The 21,427-nt window shown below is 39.4% G+C and overlaps 3 protein-coding genes across 6 annotated transcripts; 2 read left to right on the top strand and 1 right to left on the bottom strand.

Annotated features, from left to right (window-relative positions):
- Positions 1–1,497: 1,497 nt before the first annotated feature.
- On the bottom strand, positions 1,498–5,974 carry pglyrp6 (peptidoglycan recognition protein 6). The gene is made up of 5 exons (XM_015008280.2): positions 5,834–5,974; positions 3,491–4,306; positions 3,179–3,389; positions 2,807–3,101; positions 1,498–1,582 (listed from the first exon to the last, which is right to left on the bottom strand). Exons 1-5 carry the CDS (start codon positions 5,898–5,900, stop codon positions 1,559–1,561), a joined length of 1,413 nt encoding a protein of 470 aa, XP_014863766.2. The 5' UTR covers positions 5,901–5,974; the 3' UTR covers positions 1,498–1,558.
- Positions 5,975–7,622: 1,648 nt separating this feature from the next.
- trappc5 (trafficking protein particle complex subunit 5) lies at positions 7,623–10,283 on the top strand. 3 transcript variants are annotated; one of them, XM_015008281.2, is made up of 3 exons: positions 7,623–7,731; positions 8,674–8,949; positions 9,773–10,283. In XM_015008281.2, exons 2-3 carry the CDS (start codon positions 8,680–8,682, stop codon positions 10,067–10,069), a joined length of 567 nt encoding a protein of 188 aa, XP_014863767.1. In that variant the 5' UTR covers positions 7,623–7,731; positions 8,674–8,679; the 3' UTR covers positions 10,070–10,283. The 3 variants fall into 3 exon arrangements, with proteins under 3 accessions (XP_014863767.1, XP_014863768.1, XP_087864237.1); XM_015008282.2 differs by having other exon boundaries at positions 7,628–7,731; positions 8,677–8,949; XM_088008111.1 differs by having other exon boundaries at positions 7,653–7,726.
- A 1,056-nt stretch (positions 10,284–11,339) lies between these two features.
- Positions 11,340–20,412, top strand: LOC106930626 (mucolipin-1). Of its 2 annotated transcripts, XM_015008277.2 has the most exons (14): positions 11,341–11,591; positions 12,493–12,731; positions 13,066–13,227; positions 13,540–13,696; positions 14,375–14,456; positions 14,931–15,027; positions 15,827–15,926; positions 16,006–16,112; positions 16,618–16,767; positions 17,340–17,441; positions 17,531–17,653; positions 18,086–18,292; positions 18,386–18,566; positions 18,669–20,412. In XM_015008277.2, the coding sequence occupies exons 1-13, from the start codon at positions 11,549–11,551 to the stop codon at positions 18,515–18,517; spliced, it is 1,701 nt and encodes a 566-aa protein (XP_014863763.2). In that variant the 5' UTR covers positions 11,341–11,548; the 3' UTR covers positions 18,518–18,566; positions 18,669–20,412. The 2 variants fall into 2 exon arrangements, with proteins under 2 accessions (XP_014863762.2, XP_014863763.2); XM_015008276.2 differs by having other exon boundaries at positions 11,340–11,591; positions 18,386–20,412.
- The last annotated feature ends 1,015 nt before the right edge of the window (positions 20,413–21,427 follow it).

Raw genomic sequence — 21,427 nt, forward strand, 5'->3', positions numbered from 1 at the left:
AGGCTGGAAATCAATCAAAGTCTGATTATTAGTCGGTGCGTTGGCTCCCCCTACTGGCCGTCAAAGAGGCAGCTTTCCTTTAATACATGTAACTACAAGTAAAAGTCATGTTTTTGGGAGTTCGTAAACATTGGCGGTCCTTGCAGGAATAGCGTTCAGGGCGAAGGCCTCTTTCACACACACACACACACACACCAAACACCACACACACACACACACACACACACACACTTCACCTTTCTGCAATTAATAAAAAAACTAAAATATTTTATTTGAAGAATATAATGGAATAATACATGGATCAATATATGTTATATGTTTACAATTCAAAATGCTTTTAATCATACAAGTTTGACATCATTATATCCAAAAACCTAATTTCAGTGCTATAATAAGATTCATATCCTTACCTAATTTCACTTGGTCATATTTAAATATGCAGAGTTCAAGCCAATGTGTATAGATGTTGGCATTCCCACAGAGGACATAAAGCTGACACACTGTGGTGAGATTGTTGTCCATTTAACTTTAAATTTCTGCACTCGAGCATCTTTGGCTGTGCAGATTGGTGCAGTCTGAGCCAAAAAGTCAACGACATGAGCAGCAGAAGCGCTGACGGAAAAAGAAATCTGTATGAAATACAAGATTTCAACCCGGAGTCTGCTGGGAACGTTTGCAACTGTTGGCATGATAGTGCAATCAGTGGAAGGCCGTACAAATGTTTCCAGTGCCAAAGGTTTGCCTTGGAAACAGACTGTTTCTTCTCTGCTGAAAAAAGGAGCAGAAGGTTTTTCTGATGAAAACATCGTCAACGACCAGGGGGGCTTTGAGAGAAAGTGATCCGCTTAGAGGAGGCAGTAATTCATCTGTTATAGCAGGAGACGTGTTGGTGCAAGTCAAAGTACTTGTTAAGTGACGTTTGGAAATGAGTATATTAGCTTTACTGCCTCAGGAAATGCACAATCTGCAGGTTTTGATTCCATCGCTTCATATGCTCTGAAAAAATGGGATTTGGAAGGACTTTGAATTTGCATAAATAAAATAAGCTAATGAAGACTCATGTTTATTTTATTTACATGATAGAATAAAGTACTATTTACTCAATAAGCAATACTAATGAAAAGACTCATTTATCTTGATTTAACATGAATTAGATTATTAACATCATTTGAATTTAGTTTTCGTACCGGAAATGATCAAAGCTATCAAAAGACAACAACCAAACATGATTGGACGATAATAAGAGGTCTTTAGAGTCTTAACCAATAAAATGCCAACCAACTTAATTTGAAGCTGTAATATGTAACTTTTATAAAAACAAAATATTTTTTTACATATTTGTTAAGGCTGTCATAATGTTGTGACAGTATGTTATGAGACAGATTGAAAAACATTGAGCTCTTTCATAGAGTAGGCCTTGCCAAAGTGCTCGCACCAATTGAATATTTCATATTTTGATTCATTTTACATGTTAGACCAATACAAAGGATTACATGATTAATAGGAGCAGAAAAAATCTTTATTGTATTTTTTTTCTTCATTCTTCAGCTTTCCAGGCTCATGGTTTTTGTGTCTTGACTTTCTGTAAAGAAGAAATAAATATGTAAGAAAAATAAATGTAAACAGACCAAATCTTTTACTTTTAAGCAACACTGTAAAAAACACTTTAATGAACATTGCATTTGCGAAGACTTTATGACACGAATTGTGCAAATGTAAAGCTAATATGCAAGACCCAACTGTCTCAGACAGTGGTGCAACTTCAAAACTAAGCAAACTGGAAAAAAATCCAAGTCCTCTTGAACAAATATTTTCAATGTCTCTCAGCATGGTGAGATTTTGGAAACTTCAGTTTCTACTGAGATGTTTAAGAGCTGTGGCATGAAACAGAAACGAAACATTGTGTCCCGGGAAATTATTTTCTTGAGACAACCTTGAACTTTTGAGTCGGCCCACTCTGGTGAAGAGATATCCAAGACTTCTGCAACTAATATTTTAGGGCTTCAAGCCTTTGAAGTGATAGTTTTAATAAAATTCTGATGCACAAATAAAGTAAAAACCATCCCAGAAGAATCGATATCATTTACTAACTTTAAGTGTGAAGGAATAGAGTATAGAGTTGGTTTTACATACAGAAGAACAGTACATTCAGACAATAAACCAATAATGATAAATATCGCAATAGACATGTCATCAATAGCAATAGGTAATATATCTTGTATGATATTCAATAATTTCACTGATCGCCAATCCTGAACTGCACAGCATTCTGGGAGATGTAGGCAGAGGAAAGAGTTTAGCCAGTCAACCTCTCAAGGCCAGCTAAGCTAGGTCTGTGGCAAGAGCCAACTCATTCATTGGTTACCTAGCAACAACTTGAGTAACTTGCGATTTAAAGTTTTGCCACCATGCCTCCTAACTGCGGAAAAATAAAAAAAATCAACAGTGTGAAAACTGATGATGAAGCAGGAAAGATCACCAGACTTTGTAGTATTTCATAAATTTAAAAGAAAAACTAACCAATAATCATTGATATCAACTGATATGAAACTCATATATCATTACATGTTTATCATCCAGCCCTATGCCACATTATTCAGATTTTTATAACACTATAACTGCTAATTGATCAGCTCTATCTTATGTGGCTTCGGTTACTGACAACTAACCACTTTCAAGACTCATTTCTAATTTCGCTAAAAAAACGCCACAGCCATTATGTTTTCAGCTTCATTTCTGAGAGCTCAGAATTTTCTCCGTCTTACCGTTTCTAGAGACATTAGTATAATGGAGGATTCCTACGTACCCCAAAGTGTTCCCAGGTACTGATTTCTTTGTAGAAGGCATCTCCTGGACAGGTTGTGCTCACCACATCTCTGTGCCCTTGCAGGGTGTAGGAAGACACTAGCCCACCTCTGTTTACTGCACAGGATGCCAGCTGATCTCTCACCAGACTCATGGCATGCTGAGACGGCAGATTGGTTTGGTAGTCCCCAATAAAGGACACGCCGTAGCCTTTAGAGTTCTGTCCGTAGGTGTGGGCTCCCTGGATGTCCCAGCCCCGGCCCTCGTAGATGTACCCGTCAGAGCCAGCAACAAAGCTTTAGAAGGATTTTATTGTAAGATTAGTTTGTACCTTTGGCATGCAGAAGTAATCTTATAATGCTGTGGAATTTACCTATATCCAATGTCATCCCAGCCTCTGTCTTCTTGGTGGAAGCGCTGCATGGCTCGCATGTCCGCAGAGCATTTCTCAAAGGTCAAGCAAGGCTCGCTTGGTGTGTGGGTGTGATGAATGAACAAGAAGGGCAGAGGCAAAGAGAGGCTGGTGGGTGTTCCTCTGTACGGCTCAGCGCCCCACATACATCGAGAAATGATGGGCGGGCAATCTATGAAGACATAGAAGGCATTAAATGTTTATTTGCAACATTCTTTTCTGTCCTTGAATTCTTTCAAATCTTTCAGTTCGTTGGTCTGATCTCAAGCTTACCCATGTACATGTGAACAAACTCTTTTATTGCCATTTTCACCACAGCCCTCAGCTTCCTCTTAGTCTCCATTTTCATCTTTGGTTGTCCTGTTAGTCTTTGTTGCAGTTCCACGGTCGTCATTGTCTTTCTCATCAGGGGAGAAGGGAAGACCAAAAGTTTGAAGTTCTCCCTGCGACGTTGACTAATGAGACGTGGGGCACTGTCCATTCCCTCCCTGTCCAGTCGGTGGCTATAGTACTGCTTCAACAGACTGCTGAGCTTGAGAAGACAACTGGAATTGGCTGAAATCTCCGTCCCCAATATCACGCCGTCCATTCTTCCGTTGATCTGAGCTATGGTGAACAGATTTGGTTTGCTGGAGAGTGTGAAGACTTGAGGAGACGTTACGTTGTTCCAGCACCCATCAGGCCCGAGGTAATGTGTGCCTGAAGAATGACGTCTGAAAGAAACATCAAGATCTTTGGCGAGAGTGAGGTGGAAGTGAGCTTGACGTTTAGTCTTGAGGATACCCGCTTCGATGCCCAAGAGGAGCGGTGCGACGGTTACCGTGGTACCGTCTGGGGTCAGAACCACGCCTTCTTCTTTGAAGTCTTCCAGCACCCTGTGATGCACAGCCTTGCGAAAGTATTCTGAGAGGTTAGCAGGCATTTCAGAAGCAGCTTGAGCGTCTGGAAGGAAGTGTCGGATGAAGGCATCATTTAGGCCAGCTGCTCTGCGCAATCTCATCAACACAGTAGCTGGATCTGAGCCAGGATCCTCATCTTCTATCTGCTTTACAGCCCTGATGAAGTCTTCCATGTGGTATGAAAAGGAGGCTGGAGACAGAAACATTTCTTTCACATATTGAAATAAGCATCTTTTGATGACCAATATTGAGGTAATGGTAAAGCTGAAACTGAAGTTCTCTAAAGACGGATACATTTAGCTAGCAATGTCCCGGAGTAGCTTAACACCGGTGTGTGAAATGGCTACTTAGCTAATGTTAGCTTGTTGTTAAAGTCTTTTATCTCTTGTTCCAGAAACAGTTTTCTAATCATATTATTACTACAGCATATGCAATACAATTGGTCAAACTTTCCGATATAGTCTTTTCTAGGGGAAGGCAAATATTCTACTACTGGGACGAATTATTTTGACTGAAAAACACATTTTTTAACATATCTTTTAAGTTTTAACACTGGATACTGATAAAACTAAAAATGAATAAGTTAAATATCTATTCTGAGTTTTAAGACTGAAAGTGGTGTTCTTGACAAAAACTAAGATAAAGTATAATTTCCGGTAAAAATAGATGCTCTAAACGTGTTTTAAGTTTGAACACTGAATGCGAGATTTGGGCTAAAACAAAAGGTGTCATTTTTGTCCGTTCAACAAAGTGCCCAAGGGTCCAAAGAATAAAGTGTCCACAGAACAATTAGTTTTTTTGGACAAAGTACTTTATTTGGGCAGAACACATTATTCTTTGGATAAAAGTGTAATTTTCTGGTCAACTATGGCTATTCTGGCTCTAAAAACTAAAGGTGATTTGTTATTTTTGAAATAAATAAATGTTTTCAATAGCTTTAAATTGAAATAGTGGCTGTTACTCTTCAAAAAAAACTGAAATCTTAACATTGACTGTTTCTGCCTAAAGCCATTTCTGGTCAATGAAACTAAAGAACTAATTTACAGTAAGTTTCTTTAAAGTTCCACTTTTGGGCTGTCCATAATGAAACGAAATCTGACAGAAATCATTTTTCTGGGGGTCAGCAAAATGTACTTCCTCTGAGGGAAATAAGACCATTAACAAAAATATAAATGTAAATCATTGTCTAAAACTTCACATGAAAAAAATAGAGTTGGAATCTGGTCAGATGAGAACCCCAAGTCTTCAACAAAATGTTGTTGAACATTTTATAATACTACTTATAAAAGTAAAGCTAAAAAAATACAAATATGTGTCCAAGCAATTAACAATAGACTCAGAAAAATTATAATTCTGACTTTGTTCAGGTGAAGGCTGGAAAACAATATTGGTTATTCCCAGCATTAGATTAAATAGTAGTAAACTTTCAGCTTCCGAATCAAAATCTGGATGAATAATATCTAGTCCCTTAGACGCCTAACACAACGTTAGAGCATTATAATGTTCCCAAATCATGTTATTTTTAAGCAAAACTGACCTTAAGTTTTGCAAAAAATAATTTCCACTACCTCAACACAACCAAATGAAGTTTTCCTTCATTATGGATCAAGAAATAATAACGAATGAGCCAGAGAATGATTTTTTATCACAAAACAGTGTGTGTAAAAATGAAAAAATAAAATAAAATAAAAAGTGAGAAGAAACAGATAATGTTTACCTTCTGCATTCGTGCTGACCAGCAGAACCAGAAGAGCTAGGGTTAATTTGCACCAGCCTTTATCCATCTTGAGCTGTACACACTGTGAGGTCCAGGCTCCAAATGTGCACACCTTTGTTGTTTCCCTCTCTTTTATAGATATTCCGCACGCGGAGTGTGGTTATGCAACAGCCGCGTGCGTACACTGCCATAGACTGTGTTTGCTTTTAATCAACCCGTGCCCAACTATATCATAAGCAATACGGGAAACGGTCACCTGTGAAATGAGCCACGGGCATTGTTCTCAACTGAGCGGTGAGGAAAACACACAGTTGTGTCCTCGCAACGTCCAGCGTCTGTCACAACGGACACGGACATTGAGAAATGTGCCATTTCTGTAATAAATCTCAGTCTGTGTCATTAACGTGGCCACGCCACTGTATAAATTAGGGCCGCTCCTCTCTGAGGCAATAATGTTCGCTCTGGTTAATAATCGTTGGGGTCTGGGGAAATGCAAAGGTTGCCTGCAAAACTGAGGAAGTTCCAAAATCATAAATCACGTGTTCCTGTGTTATGGCTGATTTTTAATGTGCGCACTAATCAGATGTTCACTCCGCAGCACTGGGTGCAGAAAACCCAGAAGTTCCGAGTAGATTGTTAACGCACCGACTTGAGGAGGAGAAAGGGAAGTGCGACGTCGCCTGGTTGATATGTAAAGTCCGCTGCAGACAGACAGATAGACAGATGTCCGTTTACCGTAACAACGTGAACATCACGACATGAACAAAGTGACTTTTATGAGAATGAGCTCAAAACATAAACATGTAGGGAAGTTTTATTGGTATTTTACGTGATAAACCAACACAAATTATTGTAAACTGGATTTAAAAAATATACAATTAAAAGAAATCCCCTTGCTAAGCTATAAGAAGTTAGTCTGCTACTGACCATATACTGCACATTTTAAAAGAAGATGCTCTGATTAGCTGAGACAAAATTTGGCCTACATGTAAAGCATGGTGGTGGCAGCGTCATGCTTGGGAAAGAGTTCACCTTCCAGCAGGACAACAATCCTAAACATAATGCTAGCTAAATACAGCTACAATAGGATGGCTGCGATACAACTGAGATGATAAAAGGGCTCAGTCAAAGTCCAGACATAAATCAAATGTGCAAAGCTGGCAGAGAGGCCACACATGGAAAAATGGGGTTGAATGGACATACATGCCACACCTTTCAGATTTTTGGGGGTTTGTTTTAATAAAAAAAAAATACTGTTTTACTTGAGTAATATATAAAAACAAAAAATCGTTATATATATATATATATATATATATATATATATTTTTTTTTTTTTTTTTTTTCATTCGAATGAAAACGCAGAAGAAAATACTTAACCCAGTTGTAACATTTATAAAATACCTATTTTAAGCACTGGTTTGATCAGTTTTATCAGTTTTATGTTGGAAAAATATATATTTAGAAATGTTTCTCATGCCTGAATTTGTTATTTTATTATGTTATTTGTATATTTTTATTATTTTAGCTCGGATTTAAAACAACAAAATATGCATATAGCTGTAAATGATTGGATGTCTGATTAATGTAATTTTAAATTAGATGTTATGGTCAGTTAATTAGCACATGATCTTACATTTATACTCTTACTTCAGTAGTTTCTTGGATGACTACTTTTTACTTTCAATGTGAAAGGACATTGAGGTAATGCGCTACATCTTTTGGAGAACAGGTTTTGGCTAAGGTATTCACCTCTGATCAATAAAAATAAAGCGCATCAAATCGTTTGGCTCCCGCACACTAGGTGGCGGAATACAGTTAAACTCTAATACGTCATAACAACAGAAAGAAGAAGAAAACGGGAAGAAACCCCTCAACGTAGCTGTTTTAGCTTCTGTAAGGTGCGTTCATGTCCTTAAAACATTATTTACACTTAGCAGTTTGGAAAGCTAATGATGTATTATACGTTTTTCGAGGAGTGTATGGTTTTAACTCTCGGATATATTTATAGTTAGAGGTGTTACTGGGCTACTGCTAGTAGCTAAGCTGCTAATACCTAGCACCGACCAGCGGTTAGATTTAGGTTAAACCATAGATTTAAGTCGAGTCGCTTTTTAACATTTTAAGTTATTTTGCGTCTAATTTGCAACTGAAACCCTAAAGTTGCCATATTTGTGGTGTTTTTTTTTCTTTTTCCACTGTGAAAATGCTGTTACCTGTTCCTACAACCAGGGTACAAATGAACGAACATCCTGTTTGAATTCTTGGGGTTTACGTAGCAGGACAAAATACAATTAACCTGCTTTTTCTAGCTCTAGATTCTACTCGGTCATTATTGTTGATATGAAACAAAGCTAAAATTTAAAAGTTGTCTGCTGCGTTCAATAGCAGGCAACTTAGCTCGCGCTGCTCAGTAAAGAGCTTCAATATTTTATTCAATTCAAAAGTAGTTATTGCTCTAAAAGAGAAACTAAGTGTTGTATTAACTCGTATTAATCAAGATTCTTCAGAGAGCTGCTGTAGATTCTCATGGTAGTGGGCAGAAATGATCTCCTGTAACAGTCTGTATTACAGTGAATCTGAAAAAAGCCTTTGACTGAAGAGCCGAGTTAGTGAGAATTTCTGTAGATGACACTGGAAGACCAAAATAGAAACGTTTGACTATAATGTTCAGCAGCCTAGCAAAAACATGTCAGATAAGTTTTGAAACGTTTGACTATAATGTTCAGCAGCCTAGCAAAAACATGTCAGATAAGTTTTGACCTTTGATGAACCTCAGTTGGTCGCTGTCGTTGCTCTGCGGCTAAAAGAGACCTAAATGTTTGGATGCCGCCGTTCTCCAGCAGGAAATGGACACGCGGTTCACTCGGGGGAAGTCCACCATTCTGGAGCGACCGCTTAGCCGGCCCAAGACAGAAGTGAGCCTGAGCGCCTTCGCCTTGCTGTTCTCGGAGATGGTCCAGTACTGTCAGAGCCGCGTGTACTCGGTGACGGAGCTGCAGACGCGCCTCGCCGAGATGGGTCAGCGCGTGGGGGCCAGCATGCTGGACGTGCTGGTGCTGAGGGAGAAGAACGGGAAGAGGGAGACCAAAGTGCTCAACATGCTGCTCTTCATCAAGGTCAGCTGCTTTTTTAAATGTCAGTTTGGATTGAATTAGTCGCAGGCCTGGGTGATAAATTTGATTTCAATGGTTTTTGACGATTTCATTTTTGGAAAATCTTTTTTTTATTTTTGTAATTTCCATCAATGCGCTCCTTGTGTTTCCATAGTTCTCAGTGATGTCATTACGCCCGGAGCTGCCATCTTGTTTGACAACCATGTTTTAAAACTTCTGTTTATTTGGACTTTGTATTCATGCCAACTATATTTCCACAAAATATCAGGGTCAGGCTACAATTTTCTTCTTTAATTTTTATTCAGTTGTAATTGTTGGAGTATAAAGTATTAATATGAGAGTATTTATGAGAAAATTAACCAAAGATTAAAATGGCGAATGCTGAGCATCTGGTGAAGTTATACTTTAGCATAAGTTATACAGGTACTACTTAATCTTTTAACACATTGGCATCAAATTATCAGTCACAGGATCAAACAATCATACAAACAACTGAGTCCATTTTGAAGGAATAAATCCTGATAACTAAGCTTTTTCTCATCGTAACGACTTTTTTCTTGTAATTTTTAAAAAATGTTTTTTTCTTGTAAATGTCTCCTTTTGCTAATTTTATGACTATATTGTCCAAATTAAACTTAAAGATCCTCGACAAAAATAAAAGCTACTTTTTGAAAATATTTTCTGCCATTTGTAGTTATCGATTAAAAACTGGGTCTGGTGTGAGACCCAAGTTTTTCTTTTCTTTTCTTTTTTTTATAAGCCACATCACCCCACCCTAGTTTGTTGGTCTCTATAAGAATGAATCGGATTTCTCTGTCCCCTTCAGGTTAACGTGTGGAAGTCCTTATTTGGTAAGGAGGCCGACAAGCTGGAGCAGGCCAATGACGACGACAAGACCTATTACATCATAGAGAAAGACCCGCTCATCAACGCATACATCTCTGTGCCCAAAGAGAACAGCAGCTTGAACTGTGCGGCCTTCACGGCCGGCGTGGTGGAGGCCATCCTCACACACAGCGGCTTCCCCGCCAAGGTCACCGCTCACTGGCACAAGGGCACCACGCTGATGATAAAGTTTAACGAGTCGGTCATAGCCAGGGACAAGGCTCTGGATGGCAGATGAAGACTTATGAAACAGACCTGCAACGGTTCTGATCCAGGAAATACCCTGATCCTGGTGTACAGAGGTCCAAAGCTGACTAACTGATGTGATGTGAAGAGACGAAAAGAAGCGTTTTGTTGGTTTTGTGGATCATCTTTAGTGTGTTGTACTTATTGCCATGTGTGATTGTTTGCTTGTATTCTGAGTCTTATTAAACACAAAATAAATATTACAATGAATACTTTGATTTTTTTAAGTCAGACATCAAATTTTAATAATGTGTTGTAAATACTTTTTTCTGTTTTTTCTGCTCCCCACATCATGCATTGCAGATATCTTAATTTATATTTATATTTAATCTCAATCAGTATTTGGAACCAGTTGTCCCTTGATTGACCAGCATCAGTGATATTTTTTTCTTTGCAAATCAGTAAATACTTTTAAAAAATTAAGAACTCCTAATATTTTTAGTTTAAAACGGCATTAATACTTTTTACTCAAAAAGTGCATGAAGTAAAAGTATTACATGTGAGTTAAGGGACATATATGGACAAGGACAAACATGGAGATAAGTCATTTGTCCCATCAGACTGTCAGTTCCCAGAACCACTCGCATAAAAAAAGACTAAAAAGCGCACACACACAGTCAGCGCAACCCTGCTGGACAGGTTAAAATGATCGTATCTTATGCACCAGGAAGGGCTTTAGAGGAACTGCAACAAATTTAACTTTATGTGCTGCAGTCTTTTGGTGTAAAAAATAAAATCAGAATCTATCCGCTTTTCTGGTCATGTTATAATTTGACATGAGAAATAAGTGGAAATATGCTTGTTTTAGTTTCTTCCTGTTCACTTTTGTAAATTGACCTGAGTCCAGAAATATTTTCGACTTTTTGAAACTTAGAAAATTTCCAAAACTCAAAACTTTTCAACTTACGAAACTCGGACATTTTCAAGATTTTTAAAAAATTTTCTAGTAATTTTTGAGCTTACTCTCAAAATTTCAGATTTTTTTTCTTAAAATATTTCACTTTTGAAGCTCAGAAATATCCTTCTTTTTTTTGCCAGAAAATTTCTGAAAAAATCTAATATGCTGTTGCACTCTTATGTTGCAGATAGAACAACAGTGTCTGTTCATTATATCTGCATCATAAAAATACTACTACTACTACTACTACTAATAATAATAATAATAATAATAATAATAATAATAATATATTGTTCGGCTGAATAAACACATGTATCAAAACGTAAACAATAAATAGGCATGATCTCCATATTTATTATACCTGTGTCTGATCCTTCGTCCACCTCTTATTTTCCTCTGTGACGTAGCTGTGGTCACGTGGCTATCAGGAAGCTGCGGCGGTGTTTACCTTAGCACTGCGCCAGCGAGCATCCTCAGTTTGCAGTGAAATCAAACCCGATCTGAGGAGATGGGTCCGTCCTGTTCGCCGCCTCTCCGCTGGTACTGAGCTGTCCTGCCGCCTCCGTCAGCGCCATGGCGTCTTCGGGCTACACCTGCGTCCCTGTCAGCCCCGCAGGTCGGTCCCGCTTCCCTCTCAGCCTTTATTCATGATCGTTTCTCTGCTTATTGGCTGCAGCCAAAAAATAAAAAATAAATAAATCCTTCGGGTTTTTATTCCATCTTTTGTTCGGCAGAGTGCTTTGTTTGTGTTTAGCTTGATCTATACTTGAGAACAGCCTGTACAGGTGGATAACATCTTAAAGGGACATTCTGTAGATTTAACGCCTTAGAGAAGTGTGGAGCATGGATCTACGTCATAGTCTGTCGCTGTGATCAGGTGTATTTCAGTGGTTATACAGGGTTTTTTTTTTTACTCTAATATTCCGCTTATGTGTGTGTGCATATTACACATGTATCCGTGGCGTCTGAGAGTGTTCACACCCTTTCACTTTTTCTAAATTTTATGCGGTTGTATGTATTCTGAAGAAAGCAACAGGATATTTTATATTCATAGAGATATGAAAATATGTGGGCCATGTTTTTTTAATGGAGGCTAAAAGGAAAAAAACAAAGCAAAACAATAAATAAAAAATAGTTTAATATATTAAGTGAGCCAAAGAGCATCTTGGAGCTCCAGAGACGCAGGTTCCAGTTCTACAGAGGCCCTGGTCCCTGTTGGCCCTTGTCTAGAACTGCCCATGTCGCAACCTTCAGTCTACATGGTATGTCTCTACAGACTCTCCACCTTTTTCAGAGTATTTTCTGCCATTCTTCTGAAAGCACGTCTTATCAAGAAACACATTATGGTCTAATAAGACAAAGACTGAGTTATTTTGCCAGATGTTTAGAGGAGTTCAAAGCTAATGCACACTGTAAGAACTTTGAGGCACGGTGGTGGCAGCAGTATTCTAAGGGTCTGTTTTGCTGACTCAACGTAATACCTTAAAATTCTTCAATTCTTCTTTCGTTTTCCTTAGAAAAACAGAAACTGCTGTCTTCCAAGTCCGGCTACGGATCCCAGGATGTGCTCGGATGTGCCAGTCTGGCGGACTCCCAGTTCCGCGGTCAGCCACGGGATGAAGACGAGGAGGAAGAGGCTCTGAGGAGGAAACTCAAGTACTTCTTCATGAGCCCTTGTGACAAGTACCACGCCAAGGGGCGCAAGCCTTTCAAACTGGGGCTGCAGCTGCTAAAGATCATCATCGTGACCGTGCAGGTAGATGCAGTGGTGAGCAGAAGAGGTGGACCGATGAATCGGCCCCGACTTCCCTAATTTTGGGAGATTGACCATGTGAAACCGATCCCATCTACCTCCACAAATCAATAGTCACCCCACTTTCGCCAATTTGATGCTATATTTAGTGATTTTTCAGACAAAAAAAAAATTGGTTTTGGTCAAAATGTGCACATCAGGGTTTTTACACATCAGCCAGAAAAATGCAGTCGGTGCACCCCCTCGTCCTCAGGTGGCCCGTTCGGTGGCGTCGCTGTGTAATCTCTCTCCAGTCTGTCGTAGCTAACGGTGTCTTCCCTTTGCCTCCGCCTCCCAGTTGGTGCTGTTCGGTCTGAGCAATCAGATGGTCGTGACATTCAAGGAGGAAAACACAGCGGCGTTCAAGCACCTGTTCCTGAAGGGTTACCAGGACAACCGTCCTCAGGCCGTCCACACACAGTTGGAGCTGTACAGCCGCATCGGCTTCGTCATAGAGCAGGTGGCCCAGACGCTCCCAGGACGGAAATTTACAGTGCCTTTCAAAAGTGTTGACACCTCAAACGTCAAAGATTTTTACTGAGGTTTTTATCAGATAAACCAACACAAAGCTGTGCTTTCTGCCACTTATCTAAATGTTACATTTTGCAGTTGTGATCTACAGTGTTTAGATCTAGAGGTCAGAATGTCCAACCTGACAAACTTCTGAGGGCCGTTGGGGTGTGAATACTTTTAAAAACTGAATGCAGATTCGGCGTCAGATTCCTGGTGTTAAATTCTGCTGCGCTTTTCCGCTTTTCTTCTCCACTGACAGTACATGGCTCTACCTCAGATCGCACTGGGCCGGTACGCATATGTGAAGGGCGTGGGCGCGAATGGGAGCGCTCTCTCCCTTTGCCAGAGGTACTTCAAGACGGGCACCATCGACCCCGTCAACGACACGTTTGACATCGACCCCCATGTCGTTACAGGTGGGAGCAGTTTTCTCTTTTTGTAGGCAGCACTATTGAAAATAATAAAAGATAAAAAGGCTAGGTCCAAGCTCAAAAAGATTTCAAAGACCGGTTCAAGGCCAGGCAATTTAGATCCCCAGCCAGTTGCCTGATAACCTATTAGAGTACATGCAAAGTGCAACGTTTCTCATTCATTTTACAGAAATTACAGCACATATAGCAGGACAAGCTGTGTGGATGCAACAAAACCTCATCCTCCATTCCTGTAGTTTACACCAAGTCAATATTTCCATGGCGCTTGTGGAAATCTTTTCTCTGTCACATGACGCTCTGCAGCTCTGCCCTACTTTTACAAGACTTGTGTGCTCTTGGCATAAACGCATGAGCATGGTTGTTTTCCACATATTTGCAACAAGCCAGGTGTCTTCTTGGGAATGGTGCTATTTGCACACATCTGCTGATTCTGCAGCCATTGCCAGACCAAGGTTTGGTTATTAAAATAGCAAGGCGAATGGAAATAAAAGTCCGGCTCCAAGTGGGCGACTGTGCGCTCAAAAGCTTTAGGGAAGTGCAGAAATTTCATGTTGGCTTCATGTGATGTGGAAAAAAGCCTGACGCCTGTATTGCTTTCAAATGGGACTTCCTCATTCAGTTTTTTCGGTTCTTTCACGGCTATTTTCTGATGTCGTTTTCCAGATTGCATCGGCCTCGATCCGGTCCCCGACAGTCCTGTGACGAGAAACGCCGACCACATGAATTTCACCCTCCAGTTTTACAAGTTAGATGATGTATTTTTTGTTTTGTTTTTTTTCTCTCCCTGCTTAACATTATAATTTCCCTCCCGGAGCTCTAATTGTGCACCTCTTAGAAAATATCAGTATTTCTGTCCTTATGAATTTATTTACTTTTTTTTTTGTCACACTTTGATGTTTCAGATCATCAGACAGACATTTTACATCAAAGATAATCTGAGTAAATACAAAAGGCTGTTTCCAAAGGATGTTTTTATTTATTTTGAAAAAAACCCAAAACATATTAATCCAGATTTTTGACACAGTCACTCCATTTTCTTTCCTTTTTCTTTTCTGATAACTTTGACGTTAGAGTTCAGGTTGGTTCGGATCACATTTGTCTCTCAGCACATAACATAACCATTTAAAAACTGCCTTTTTAATTTACCGAAGTTGATTTTGTCTGGTGATAAATGTGATAAAACAGAAGAGACGTGCTTCTCTGCTCGTTTCCCCTTCAGGCTGATCAACGTCACGGTTGATTTCCAGCTGAAGGCCATCAACATTCAGACAATAATCAATAACGAAATCCCCGACTGCTACACCTTCGCCATCACGGTGAGCTTCGTTTTCCAGTTGTTTCTTTTCAGCTACTTTAACCCTGAAATGATTAATTATGAAACGTTTTCTTGTTTTGTCTTGCTTTATTCTTTTTTTTTTTTTTTTACTTCGGTCTTACGCAGAAGGAAATCTTACAGAAAAATCTTCAGAAAAGCAGCTGGAGAGAGAAAAAGCTTAGAGTTTGTAAAGCTTCTTAGCAGCTCCCATGTTGCTAAACGCCTGCTGGCTGATGAACTAAACCACACCGGTGCTGATGCTTGACATGTACGGAAGAGGATTAGTGCCACTAAGCTTAGTTTCTTCTCAAAAATCTGAGGAAAAAAAAGTCCAGAATAAGACTTTAATATCAGATTTCAGACTTTAATGCAGATGGACACTTAAAATAAAACAAAACTAACTTGCAAGTAACTTTTCAGTAAGATACTGACTAATTATTTAAGGCAATAATTCCTTAATATTGATTAAAAATTTCTAGTTCCACATTTTTTCCAATGTTACAAGTAAAATGTTATAAGTGAAAAAGTTACTTGTAAGTTAATTTTGTCTTATTTCAAGTGTGCTAAGATATTTAGACTAGAAACTAGAACAGCAATGGCAACATTTAGTGTTTTTTGCAGTGTGTGTTTACCAGTGTTCCCCTGATAAAGACGTTTAAGCTGAAGCTGAAGTTCCCAAAAGTCTCAGCTGAACAAAGAGAAATGTGACGGGAACATTTGGTCCAGCCAGGAAGAGCTGCGACCCGCTAATGAGCGAAGCGTTTCCTGTTAGACTCACCCGGTTCTCACTGTGCTCTCAGATCGTCTTCGACAACAAAGCTCACAGCGGCAAAATCAAGATCCTCCTCCAGAACCAGGCCTCCATAAAGGAGTGTAAAGACACAAACGTGTCCGGACACGGTGAGTCACGGTTGAAACGTTTTCCAAAGTCTCAATAAAAGGGCTTTAATTCGACTGATTTCTCTCCTCCCCCGGTCAGCGGAGAGCTACGCCAGAGAGTTCTTCGACGTGGTGGTGGCGTTCGTCTGCCTGCTGTCGCTGCTGCTCTGCGGCCGCTCCATCCTCAGAGGAATCCTCCTTCAGCGCGTAGGAAACAGAAACAACTCTTCTCTACTTTCCTTTATCCTCTCACTCAGCTCCTTCAGACTAGCCAGCAGCAATTAGCAAACACAAGGTGGAACTGGGCATCTTCTGAGCTCATTATAGGAGCTACTTCTCAGTGAAACGCCGGTAGAGACGTTGTTAAGCCACGTTGTGATGACTTCCTGAAGGCGGAGTTTCAGAAAGAGCAGGAGCTTCTTAAAGAGACAGAGGCCCAATTTCAAGGGATCAAATTACAAAGTTAAACTTCGTTAAAGCCAAACCTGATATATGTAGCATTTTCATAACAACTGAAGGTAACACAGAGACTTGATTCTACTGTAAAATGGCACTGTGTGCAGCAGATAGATGAAGCTTTAGATCATTTGAAAAACATGTAAATGGAATGTAAATGGAAAGCTGCTGCTGTTGCTGTCGCTTAAAACAAGCGCAGACAGCTTCTGCTCAACCGTGTCATCAGTATCTGATTGTGTTCCCTCTCCCGAAACAGGAATATGTTCAGTTTTTCAATCACAAACTGGAGCGCACGGTCAGCTGGGGGGACAGGATGGAGTTCATCAACGGCTGGTACATCCTGCTCATCATCAGCGACTTGTTCACCATCGTCGGCAGCTTCATCAAGATCGGGATAGAGTCCAAGGTGGGTTCAGCGTGCCGTCAGCAACGCTCCAGGTTCCTGCATGGTCTGGGAACGTGGAGTTTGGAAAAATATGATCTTTCTTCCTCTCCTGCCTTCATTGTTTCTTACTGTTTCTTCTTTTTTCCTTTCTTTCTTTATCTCTCATTCTCTTTTTAAAATTTCCCTTCTAATTCTTTTTTAAATATCTTTCTTTGTAAAACCTTTCTTTTTTAATCTTTCTTTCTGAATCTTTCTAAATATTTTTTTTTCCTGTTTCTGAACCTTTCTTTCTAAATCTCTTTCTAAATCTTTGTAAATATTTTTTTATTAGATCTTTCTGAATCCTTCTTTTTAAAATCCTTCTTTTTAAAAATATTTCTACGTTTCTCTCTCATAAAACGGCTACAAAACTGAGAAATCCTGAATTTTGAGTCTGGAAATTGTGAAGGAATCCTGAACGGATCACTTTCCCCCCTGCGCATGATGTGTAAAAAAAAAAAAAGAAAAATCACGTCTTGCTACAGTAGAAATTCGTCCACACCGAATGACAGTTGTACTTATTTCCTGACTAACTGCGACGTGTCACGTTTCAGACTCTGTCGTCGTACGACGTGTGTGGGATCCTGCTGGGAACGTCCACTCTGCTGGTGTGGGTGGGAGTCATCCGCTACTTCAGTTTCTTCCAGAAATACAACGTAATCGCACGTTTTCTTCTACAAGAACAGCACACCGTGTCTTTTCTGTGTGTTGGATGTTTATTAAGTTGCTGTATCTCTTCACACAGATCCTGATTGTGACTCTTAGAGCTGCTTTTCCCAGCGTCATCCGCTTCTGCTGCTGTGTGGCTGTGATTTATTTGGGATACTGCTTCTGTGGATGGATTGTTCTGGGCCCCTACCATGTCAAGGTACACAGCTCACACTCTGCAGTCACTAGTTTATTCTAACAGTATTTTGATGATGAGTATCAATTCGTTATTGCGTAGTGATTCGCTCGGTGTGTGGTTTGATGAGGTTTTTTTTTTTTTCTTTTGAAGCAGGCCAGCAGGCAGAAACTCGTCGTTCCTAATATTTCATCCCTAGTGTACGGTATTTGTTGTATCGTTAATTGTTTATCGTAAAAAATGAAATTCTGGTCATGATAAGATTTTCGATTTTATTGTCGCAATTTTTATCGTTATCACAATAGTTCTACAAAATATAGTGATATAACTAAGTCCGTATCGCCCTCGTGTAGTCGTGCCGTTCCGCTTTAGAGTTTCTGTTTCATGCTTCCAGGTTGTAAAACCTACTGAAAGTTGCTGTTTACGGTGGACTGTCGGTGGATTGTGTGTGTGCAGTTTCGCTCCCTGTCCATGGTGTCAGAGTGTCTGTTCTCCCTCATCAACGGCGACGACATGTTTGTGACGTTTGCCGAGATGGAGCAGAGCGGCACGCTGGTGTGGGTCTTCAGCCAAGTCTACCTCTACACCTTCATCTCCCTGTTCATCTACATGGTGCTGTCGCTCTTCATTGCGCTCATCACCGGAGCCTACGACACCATCATGGTACCTACAGCTTTGGTTTGAGCCACACCCACGGCTGCGAACGGAAATGTTGGGGTTTTCTTTCCACCTTCAGCCTCCTTCTCTTCCCCGCAGGCCCAAACGAGGGAGCAGGTTCCGGAGACGGAGCTGCACGCGTTCATCGCTCAGTGCACAGACACGCCCAGTTCCGGCAAGTTCCGCGGGCCGGACGGGTCGTCGTGCTCCTTCCTCTGCTGCTGCGAATAGTGAGGAGGACGACAAAATGGATACATGCACATGCACAAAAAAAAGAGGAGTAAGTGACATCTGCGTCAAAAAGCAAAACACTATTACATTTTTTTTTAATCTTCAAAGACCCACATTGCCTCTGCGCTGACAGCTGCACTCCTTTCTCCAGACGCTCAGCAGGGATGCTGGAGGCTGGTGGAGCGAACTGGCTGACCTTGGGCCGCTTTTGTCCTTTGGTGCCAGCGTTCCAGTTTTGCATTTAAATTCGTTCGGCACGGTCCAATTAACCTGCCTCAGTTTTTGTACTGTATGAACAATCTGCTGCCTTTCACTGAGTCTTTTAGCCTTTAGATTGCCAGACCCGTAGCGCCGGGAAACAAAAATTAATTGCTTAAGACTGGAAATGGGGTTTATCAAGTGGAATCAGGGCAACTTTTTGCTTGGTTCATTAATAAAATCCGGTTTGCTGACTGGTGAGAAAAGAGCAAAAAGAAACACCATACACAGTGACGCACCCTGAGGCATTCTTGTCTGTTACACTTGGTTGCTATTAGTTAGCCAACCAGGCTAGATTTTGAGTCAGGCAAATGGTTGTATTTATTTGTTTTTTAATTAAAAATATACCATTTTACAACATATCCACTGTGAACAACCTCAATCAGTGAGACATTGAATATCAAAAGTAAGTAATTCTAGCATTCAATAACATAGAAGCTTTTATTTTAAGCTAATTTGCTCTCAGCATCAACCTTGGTAAACATTAGCTAGCAGTTAGCATGTTAGTAACTTGAATGATTCAATGACTATTTTATTCTCTTTTTTCTTTGTTCATTTATTACTTTAAAGGGACAGAGAACATGTTACTGTGTTTAAGTCAGTTTTGGACAGATCTTTGTTTTGGGTGAATGTTTGTGGAAGTTTTATAGATTGTTTTATGTTTCTGAGTAAGAAGACCTGAACCGACTTGTACTTGATTTCGACCCTATTTTAAAAAAATAAATAAATTTTAAAAGCTGTAGATTAAACCTACAAAAGGGAAATTCTATTGCAGCACTTTTAAAATTGATCTTTATTACTCTGTAACATATAAAAAAATTAATTTAAGCTAGTTTGCGATCTCATGGCGTTAACCTTTGCTAACATTAGCTAGCATTTCAAAATGTGTTTACTCTGTGAAATTTTTGCATTCTTAGTCTTATTCTCTTTTTGCTCATTTTGTTGCACTTTTAGGAAAAAAAATGTTTCCTCTCAACTCAGTTTGTGTCCAAATCAAATTTAACATAGGCAGTTTTGATTATTCTGTTCGTTGTTTTATAGTTAACTTGACAAAGTGTGATAGCTGGTTATTTCATCTGTAAATGAAATGCACTCCTTTGTATGCCTTTAAAAACATTGTTTATGGAAACTTTTGAAAGTGTACTAATCATTCCAGGATTTTTTTTACTTCTTTTCTGTCATTTGTGGTTTTTATTGCTTTTTGTTTTGCACTTTAATTTAAATACATAAACATTTGTACAATTACAAAAGTAATGATTGCAGTTAATTTATTTGCACAGATATAGTATTGTAAAGTAATATTACTATGTGCAAATTAACTATGTGCCACTTAATTTGGCACATGGTTATGAACAACAGAGCAAAGCATTGTAAATGTAATGCGTCAGCCAGTCTGTGTTTAGTTATAGGAAGGCGTCCTGATTCTGCTGTGGTTTAATGTTGGCAGCCATTCCTCACTGTGTTTGTTAGCATGTACTTCTGCATTTTTCATTATTACCTCAATTTTAGAAGAGACAATTGCAAAAAGGGAAGCACTTAGTATGGAGCATTTTACAGGGTCCAACTCAGTTTTCTGTGCTGATGCTGTCTTAATGATGAGCACACATTTCAGTTAAATAAACCGAAAAAAGGCTGTGGATTGCTGTTATTTGCCTTTTATTTACCATTTCAATGACAATTCCACATATTTTTGAAAGAGTTATTATAGAGCTTTAACCTCAACGCTAGGCGAGTTTCAGAGCTTAAAAGATGTAGAGGTTGTTCTCATTGGTGGCACCATCATAAGTTTAGGCATCAGCTTCTTAAAAGGCTAAATACGACACAAATTAGCTGTAGTGTTTATGCTAACAACTATTAGCATCAGGGACGCAACTTTGTACTTTCTGAGGTACATGCAGATATAGGCGTGTCACTGCTACAGATCACATTGTTAACACATGCACAAACCTCTGTCATGTACAGAACATTTTGACTATATAAATAATTTTCATGTTATTGTTTTGGCACCTCCCTCTGTGAATAACTGCTAAGTAGCTTACAAGCTAAAAACACTGTATTTTATCAATCCAAACAATGCACATCTATTTTTTTGTGGTAAAAAGATTAAGTAACAGTCTGGCAGAAGTGCAACAAAATCTTATTCCCGTTTTGATCACTTTAAACTCATGGCAGCCATATTGGATTATGTGGAAACATTACATTTACCACTTAGAATTCAGAAGAATTAAAGAGGCTTTTATTTATTTTTGCAATCGGTAAATGTTTTATGTTCAACGCACAGAACTCATGCTTTTTTCTGAGCTTTTTTTTTTCAGATCATATGTCTGAAAAAAATGAAACACAAAGCGGAAATAAGAGCTGACAGTTGAAAAAGGATGTTTTGCTGCTTTAGGCTTTAATGCACAACACATTGGGCACCTAAGACAGAAGTAGGAATAGTCAAGTATCCACCTTTAATATGAATTTATGAGGCAAAGATTTTAAACAGCAAGTGAGGAGGAGGACGTCTGGAGAAATGTTCTCTGAGAGCAGTAGCTAGGAGACGAAGTAAACCCAGTCTGTTTCCCCAGTCTGCCTGTAACTCACATCAGTGGCTAATGACTACTTTCGACAAAACTGTAAATGTAATTCAAAACATTAAATTCCGTCAGC

This window comes from Poecilia mexicana, unplaced genomic scaffold, assembly GCF_051168715.1.
Source record: "Poecilia mexicana isolate PSO_F unplaced genomic scaffold, ASM5116871v1 scaffold_8, whole genome shotgun sequence".
Classification (NCBI taxonomy): domain Eukaryota; kingdom Metazoa; phylum Chordata; class Actinopteri; order Cyprinodontiformes; family Poeciliidae; genus Poecilia; species Poecilia mexicana.

Coding starts and splice junctions, on each gene's coding strand:
- trappc5 (XM_015008281.2), top strand. CDS start 8,680: ATGGACACGCGGTTCACTCGGGGGAAGTCCACCATTCTGGAGCGACCG. Junction 8,950..9,772: donor ACATGCTGCTCTTCATCAAG/GTCAGCTGCTTT, acceptor TGTCCCCTTCAG/GTTAACGTGTGGAAGTCCTT.
- pglyrp6 (XM_015008280.2), bottom strand. CDS start 5,900: ATGGATAAAGGCTGGTGCAAATTAACCCTAGCTCTTCTGGTTCTGCTG. Junction 4,307..5,833: donor GGTCAGCACGAATGCAGAAG/GTAAACATTATC, acceptor TTCTGTCTCCAG/CCTCCTTTTCATACCACATG. Junction 3,102..3,178: donor TGGGATGACATTGGATATAG/GTAAATTCCACA, acceptor ATCCTTCTAAAG/CTTTGTTGCTGGCTCTGACG.
- LOC106930626 (XM_015008276.2), top strand. CDS start 11,549: ATGGCGTCTTCGGGCTACACCTGCGTCCCTGTCAGCCCCGCAG. Junction 11,592..12,492: donor CGTCCCTGTCAGCCCCGCAG/GTCGGTCCCGCT, acceptor CGTTTTCCTTAG/AAAAACAGAAACTGCTGTCT. Junction 13,697..14,374: donor CGACCCCCATGTCGTTACAG/GTGGGAGCAGTT, acceptor GTCGTTTTCCAG/ATTGCATCGGCCTCGATCCG.